Source organism: Microtus ochrogaster, assembly GCF_000317375.1.
Source record: "Microtus ochrogaster isolate Prairie Vole_2 chromosome 14 unlocalized genomic scaffold, MicOch1.0 chr14_random_1, whole genome shotgun sequence".
Taxonomy (NCBI): Eukaryota; Metazoa; Chordata; class Mammalia; order Rodentia; family Cricetidae; genus Microtus; species Microtus ochrogaster.
The window spans coordinates 19,179,052-19,186,512 of NW_004949096.1; the positions used below are offsets into that span (position 1 = coordinate 19,179,052).

Here is a 7,461-nt window from a genome sequence, read left to right on the forward strand (position 1 = left end):
AAAATCCAAAAAAAAAAACCAAAACAAAAAACAAAAAACCAACACAACAACAACAATAACAACAAGAAACTAAAAACAAAAACCAGGAATGTAAGCACAACCAAATATAAAAAAAGACTTCCATGGGAGGCCTGATATTTATGGCCACCTTCTGCTGCCCTGTTGTAAAAGCTAGTCACTCTCCAGAGGGGACGAATCCATGTCAGAAGTTAGAAAGATATAAGAGCCCTGCTAATGAGAAATTAGCAGGCAGTACTTACATCCTATAAGTGCGATACATAATTCTGTCCACGGAAAAGCAGTGAAAGAAGGCACAAGACCATTTAGAAGTGGTTTTGAGACAAAGACAAAGACAATGACAATGAAGAATGAAAGATTAAAATTTGCTTATAAGACATTTAACCCAGACACTCTGTCATGCATGACAGTGACACAAACTCCAGACTATGTTACAGGACAAGCTCTGCGCACACAAAGCTAAGTCCATAGAGCAGACAACTATCTTTATCCACATACTTCAGTTTGGAGGACATGTCTTCAGCTGGTCCCTTTCGCAGCATGTTTGCATTAGAGTTTATATTCTGTGTACGCTGAGGTTTCTCTTCAGCCTGTTTCACTGGTACAGCAGAGGGTCTCTTTGCTGACCGCTTTATTCTCTCCTCAAGCATGCTCATGTCCTTCTCTGAAAGCTGTAAAAATTCAAACTATTAGCACACCCACTTACTAAAATACAAGTCCTAGTTGAAGAACTCCAAGCTCAGTATGGGAGAACAAGTTTTTTATCCCAGCACTGGGAGGGAGAGGTAAGTAGATCTGAGTTTGAGCCAGCATGGTCTACAAAGTGAGTTCCAAGACAGCCAGAGATGTTGTTACACAGAGAAACCCTGTCCCGAAAAACAACAACAACAAACAAACAAACAAACAAACAAAAAAAGAGGTTGGTTTTGCTTTTTTTGTTTTTTTTCCAAGACAGGGTTTGTCTGTGTGGCCTTGGCTGTTCTTGGGGCTGTGTAGAACAGGTTGGCCTCAAACTCAGAGATCTCCCTGCCTCTGCCTGCCAAGTGTTGGGATTAAAGGTGTGCATCACCACTGCCAAGCTCCTGTCTCTAATTTTAAGAAATGTGACTCCTGCTAGGTAGTGGTGCCACATGCCTTTAATCCCAACATTTGGCAGATGGGCAGAGGCAGGCGGATCTCACTGAGTGGACAACAAAGCGAGTTCCAGGACAGTCAGGACTGTTACAAAGAAATCCAGTCTCAAAAAACAAAACAAAACAAGAAATGTTGACTCCCATTTCTTATTTAACCAATCTGTATATAACCAATCTCCTATTTCTGCCTCCATCCCTTCCCCATGGCATCCCTTTTCTGTTTGCCTGTGCCTCCTCCCTATGAATGCTACTTCTCCATTTCTTCACATGGCTTGAGGCCTAACACTTAATAGGCAGGTCCCTTGCATAGAGATCTACTCTTCACCATTCTTCATAACTGACATTCAATTATGTGTCAGTGTTCTTTTATGGACATTTTCGTCATAACCACCAGGCTGGATTTAATCACAAATGCTGGGATTAAAGGCATGTGCTACTACTGCCAGGCTGGTTTTGCTTATTTTTAAGATTTTATCTTTTTATATGTATGAACATCTGCTTGAAGATACTTATGTGTACCATATGCATGCCTGGTGTCAAGAGGCCAGAATTGGGCAGTATCTTCTAGAACTGGAGTTAAAGCTGGGTGTAGTGGTACACTTGGGAGGCAGAGGCAAGAGGGCTGGGTTTGAGGTCAGCCTGGTCTATAAAGCATGTTCTAGGACAGGCAGGGCTATTATACAGAGAAACCCCAACTTAAAAAAAAAAAACAAAACCCAACCACCCCCAAAACAAACAAACAAACAAACAGCCTGGAGTTACATGATTGTGGGACACCATTGGGTCTGGGACCTAAACTCAGGTCCTGTGCAAGAGTGCTGGGATTAAAGGGTACAACACCACTGCCTGACTCCCTACTACATTATTTCTAAAAGGGGCTTCTTTGCATTTTTATTTATTTTTTTGGTGTTTGTGTCTGTGTGCGCACGCGCGCACAATCTCAGGCAAACACTATAGCACTCATATAAAGGTTATAGGGAAATTTGTGGGAGGTTGACTCTTTCCTTTCAGGCTTTAGGTTTGCTGTAAAATGACCTTTCCCGCCGAATTATCTTGCTAGCCTCAAAACACTACATTATTAAGTTAACTACCATTAATATCTGCATAGCTATAACAATAACATATGAAAGAAAAGGACACAAAAGGAAATATTAATAACTATAACAAAAAGGTAAAAAGTTAGGGTAGTGATGGTTGTTCAGTTGTAGTATATTTGCCTTGCACACACAAAGTCTTGGTTTGACACAGAGAATCACAAAATATTGAAAATAGTGGCCCGCAATAGTAATTCTCGCACTCAGGATATGGGGATGGAAGGTGAGGGAAGAGAAGGCTGTTCTAGGTCAGCCTGGTCAAGATGTTGAGCTGAAGGACTATTACACAGAGTAACCTTGTCTCTAAAGAAGTAAAGAAAAAAGTTCAATGTATCCATTGGCTACATTGTGAGTTTGAGTCTGGCCTGAGATATAATAAACTGTCTTAAAAAAAGAAAAAAAAAACAGTAAAAAGTTAATCAAGTTTCTTTATTTTATGCTTCTAAAAAACTGTCTATAAGTAAGACTTTTCGCCTTTGGTCATTTGCAAACTTCTACCTGTTTTATGTCCTTCACTTGTCATAGTATTTTCTCATCAGATAATGGAAACACAATGATTTAAAGTGTAACAATGGTGCTACTAGAGCGCTGATGACATGGGAAGTCCTATATATGTGTTCTTCTATTGGTTAATGAATAAAGAAGCTGCTTGGTCCTAAGGCAGGGCAGAGTAGAGCTGGGGTTGCGGAGAGGACATTTAAACTGAATGCTGGGAGAAAGTAGGCGGAGTCAGAGAGATGCCATGTAGCTGACAAGAAGACAGATGCCGGAACCTTACTGGTAAACCAGGAGCCTCATGGTAAAATATAAAATAATAGAATGGTTAATTTAAGATGTAAGAGCTACCTAGAGTCGGGTGGTGGTGGTGCATGCTTTTAATCCCAGCACGTGGGAGATAGAGACAGGTGAATCTCTGAGTTTGAGGCCTGCCTGGTCTATGAGAGCTAGTTCCAGGACAGGCTCCAAAGCTACAGAGAAACCCTGTCTCAAAAAAACCAATAATAATAATAATAATGATGATGATGATGATGGTGATAAAAAGACCTAGCTAGAAATATGCTTAAGCTATTGGCCAAACAGTTTCTGTGTGATTATTTGTGTCTGGGCAGCAGGGAAACAAGCAAGCAGCCTCCATTTACACATTACCAGAACAAAGCACTAAGGTTAAGCCATAATAATGACTGGCTCAAAGGAAGCAAGGAGTCAGAAGGTAGAACAATGTGCCTAAAAAAGAAGCACATGGCTGAAGGTTGAGACTCTTGATCCTTTATCCAACATTGTTCCCACGATTGTACTTGTTCACTATAAACAAAGTACATTAAAAAAACAAAAAAAAATTCACAGAGCAGACTGCCATACAAAATTTAAAATCCAGGCTAGCTCAGATTTCTTGATTCAAAAATAGCTCTCATGTCTTACGCAAACCCCTGAAAATTAAAAAAAAAAGTTTTTTTTTTTTTAAATTAAGCCCAGCAGAAATATCCAATATCAAATGAAAATACCGAAAACATGTAACTGGATTCTGGGTATCATGAGAGGCTAAGTTTATAACTGCTGAAACTCAGATGGAGTTGAGATGGCAGGAATCTCAGCAACTAAGAAATCTTGGAATACCTTTCACAGCATACTGACAAGGCATATAGAAACGTCACTCACATTTCCGATAAGCTTGAACACCTGATCTCCATGTACGTTGTATACTGTTACAATGGTGTTGAGGGCAGCATTCCGCACAGCATTGTCTCGGTCTCCTATGTGAATAGCTATTTCCTTTAAGGCTTTTCCTGGGGTTGGCTGACAAACATTCATACCATAGGACTCAACTAGGCAACCTAGTTCTTCCAGGCACTCTATTGAGGAAGAAAGACTAGATTAATGAGACCCAAAAATGTTTGGTATATAGGATTCTACAAACTTTTGGCACACACATAGTGCTAAAATCTTTTTCCTTTACACTGTCACATACCAATGAAACAATGGTGTTCTAAGTGTCCATGATAGGTTATACCTGTGAGTCAGATGGCCCCTGTGCACTTGATTTTGTCACCAGGGTGGTACTGAGTGGTGCCTGTATCACATGATACTATAGCTCCACCAGTGTGCACCTCATCACTCTCACAATATGAATAAGAAAGTTGGAAGCAGCTACACAGACACTAAACAAATTCCATTGCTTATGTATAAACGACTGTTGAGAATCACTTATGCAAAGACTTGCACCTTAATTTAATCTGGGGGGGGCTAAAGCCACAGAGCTTAGTGCCTCAGACAAGAGCACTTATCTAGATGTCTGAGGCTCTGCGCTCAGCTCTCAGCAACTCTGTAAAGATAGGTGGACAGACAGATGTTTTGCTTCACCTGCTCTCTGCTTAGAGTTTTTGGATTTGGTTCCTTCCATGATGAAGGGGAACATCTTGCTGGCTGGGTAGACAAGGCACATCCGGTTCAGGATGGCACGGACATCTTTACGAATGACATCCTTTGGTTCTCCGACCTGGTCAACAAGAAATAATAAAGACCTATTCTGAGTGTGATGGTTATTTCATGCATTACTGTATTTTGAACTCACTTAAGGGTGAGTTGAAAGGAGGTACCACCATACAATAAATAAAAGAATATGTAAAAACTAGAGTTAACTCTTATAGGATAAGAACACATTACCTTGAGGATGAGATAGGGGATAAAGGAAGATGCTTCATTCTCAGTAAGATGATACTCTTCATCACTTAGCAGGGTAAAGAGCAATTTTAAATATTCCAGTGCTTTCATTAGGACGCTTGTATTGGTGTCGAAAAACCGGAGGGTAAGCCATTTTAAGATAAGATCTAGGCAACCAATGACACCTTCTTTTTCACTCTCCAAGTGCTTAAGATAAAAGTAAAAATCCCACAGGTAAGACTGTATGTAAATTTAAATTATATTAGACCCAGCATTTCTTAAACTGTACTGGTACCCAATAGAAAATAAAAGATTTTTATTTAAACCTTCAAAAAGATCTCCCCGATACACTACCATTCATTCTATCAACTGAGACAGCTATCTAGAAAACATGGTGTATTCTACTTCTTCCTCAGGGCACTCCACTTGACCACTTCACACAGTACTCCCTATTTTCATATTCCTGAGACAGACAGACAGTTATCTATTTGAAGACTTACATCAACCATGACAGCCAGGGCTTTATTGTGATGCTGAAACTCCGAGTGAAACATTTCATCCTGTAACCATTTGGCCACACAGCTAGACATCTGAGTCTTCAGCTGTTCAATGTATTCGTCCCGTGGGGTAGTAAAATTCCACTTTAGCACCTGCCAGAAAAGACAAGAAGCAGCAAGTGTAAACAATTCAACTGAAACAAAGTTGAGCTACCTGGTACAGCTGAAGGACCCAACTTACCATGATACTTATTTGCTCTTTAGCCTGTCTCTTGCCTCCTCTTCCCGCAAAACAGGGTCTTGCCATTTCATTTAATACTGACTGTTCTGACACTGAATATGGACAGCAGGCTGGCCTTGAATTCACAGCCTGCTAAGTCTTGGTACATATTTTTTGTACTTTTCTTTTACTGTTTACTTTTGTGTTTTCTTCTTTTTTTTAAAAAAATATTTATTTATTTATTATGTATACAATATTGTGTCTGTATATGCCTGCAGGCCAGAAGAGGGCACCAGACCTCATTACAGATGGTTGTGAGCCACCATGTGGTTGCTGGGAATTGAACTCAGGACCTTTGGAAGAGCAGGCAATGCTCTTAACCACTGAGCCATCTCGCCAGCCCTACTTTTGTGTTTTGACAGTATGTATATGTATGTATATATCTGTATATCACATCCATGCCTGATGCCTGATGCCTTTGGAGGCCAGAAGAAGGCATTGAATTCCTTAGAGCTTGAGGTACAGCTACAGGTGTGAGCAGTCATGTGGGTGCTAGGAATCAAATCCTAGTCCTCTGGATGAATAGCAAGTGGTTTTAATTGCTGAGCCACCTCTATAGCTCCTTGTTGCTTACTTTTTTGGAGACTGTGTTGCTCTTTAGACCAGGCTGACCTCAAGGTAGAGTTCCTGCTGCCTTAAACCTCCCAAATGTTATAGAGTTATAAGCATGTATCACCCTGCTATGCTCTAAGATACTTTTTAGTTACATAAGATTCATTTGCAATTAAATATGAATACAAAAGATAGCATAAGGTGTTACACTTCTGAAAACTAATGACCCTGGAAATCTTACAAGGAAACATTTTTTTTTTTGGTTTTTCGAGACAGGGTTTCCCTGTGGCTTTGGAGCCTGTCCTGGAACTAGCTCTGTAGACCAGGCTGGACTTGAACTCACAGAGATCCGCCTGCCTCTGCCTCCCGAGTGCTGGGATTAAAGGCATGCGCCACCATTGCCTGGCTCAAGAAAACAATTTTGAATAAGTTTTAGTATTAAAAAAAAAATGCTGCCAAGCATTGTGTTTGCTTGTTTTTAAATCCCTAGTAGCCAGTCTTGTCTGGTGTATTTTAGCAATTTCCAGATCAGCCAGGTCTAGATAGTGAAACTTGCTAATAATAATAATGATGATGAGATGCTGATGTAAAGGCTCTCTCACAGGCCCAATCATGGCAAACACAGAGCCAATGGGTTTTGTTCTTTACCCTTCTGTGATGTGGGATTCCCCTGTACGCTGTGATTACCATTAATGAATAAAGAAACTGCCTTGGCCTGTTGAAAGGGCAGAATTTATGTAGGTGGGAAGGATTGGACGGAATGCTGGGAGGAAGAAGGGCGGGGTCAGAGGGGAGCCATGGGAGACAGACAGGCTGAAACTTTGCTGGTAGGCCATGACCTTGTGGTGAAGTACAGATTAATGAAGATGGGTTAAATTAAGATGTAAGAGTTAGCCAATAAGAAGCTAGAGCTAATGGGCCAAGCTGTACTAATTAATACTATATTAATTAATATAGTTTCTGTGTGATTATTTCAGTTCTGGGCGGCTGGGACGAACAAACCGTCTTTTCCTGCAACAAACTGGCACCCACATGGCCAGCTAAATCCACTTAAAACATGAGAGAGTTTGAAAAGGAATTCTAGGTACAAAAACAAAGAGTTTAACACAGCTTCTTGCTATTTTGCTGGTGGAGTGCTATAGCACGAAAAAAGCTGCGGCCATTTTATTTTATTTATTTTTTTTTATTTTTTTATTTTTTTGTTTTTTCGAGACAGGGTTTCTCTGTGG

At 40.3% G+C, this 7,461-nt stretch overlaps 1 protein-coding gene and 1 non-coding gene across 4 annotated transcripts in view; both read right to left on the reverse strand.

Annotated features, from left to right (window-relative positions):
* Ckap5 (cytoskeleton associated protein 5) overlaps nucleotides 1–7,461 on the reverse strand; it is a 97,114-nt gene that overhangs the window by 15,005 nt on the left and 74,648 nt on the right. For 2 of the 3 annotated variants that reach the window (XM_026787679.1, XM_026787680.1), the window contains exons 29-34: nucleotides 5,404–5,553; nucleotides 4,907–5,110; nucleotides 4,604–4,739; nucleotides 3,902–4,095; nucleotides 517–689; nucleotides 261–284 (exon numbers count right to left, since the gene is read on the reverse strand). In XM_026787679.1, the coding sequence (XP_026643480.1) occupies nucleotides 261–284; nucleotides 517–689; nucleotides 3,902–4,095; nucleotides 4,604–4,739; nucleotides 4,907–5,110; nucleotides 5,404–5,553 (881 nt within the window). The remainder of the gene's footprint in view (nucleotides 1–260; nucleotides 285–516; nucleotides 690–3,901; nucleotides 4,096–4,603; nucleotides 4,740–4,906; nucleotides 5,111–5,403; nucleotides 5,554–7,461) is intronic. The other variant, XM_005364158.2, reaches the window with a different exon arrangement.
* LOC113457993 lies at nucleotides 4,255–4,365 on the reverse strand. The gene has a single exon (XR_003378453.1). It is a non-coding gene; the product is annotated as a small nucleolar RNA SNORD67 (small nucleolar RNA).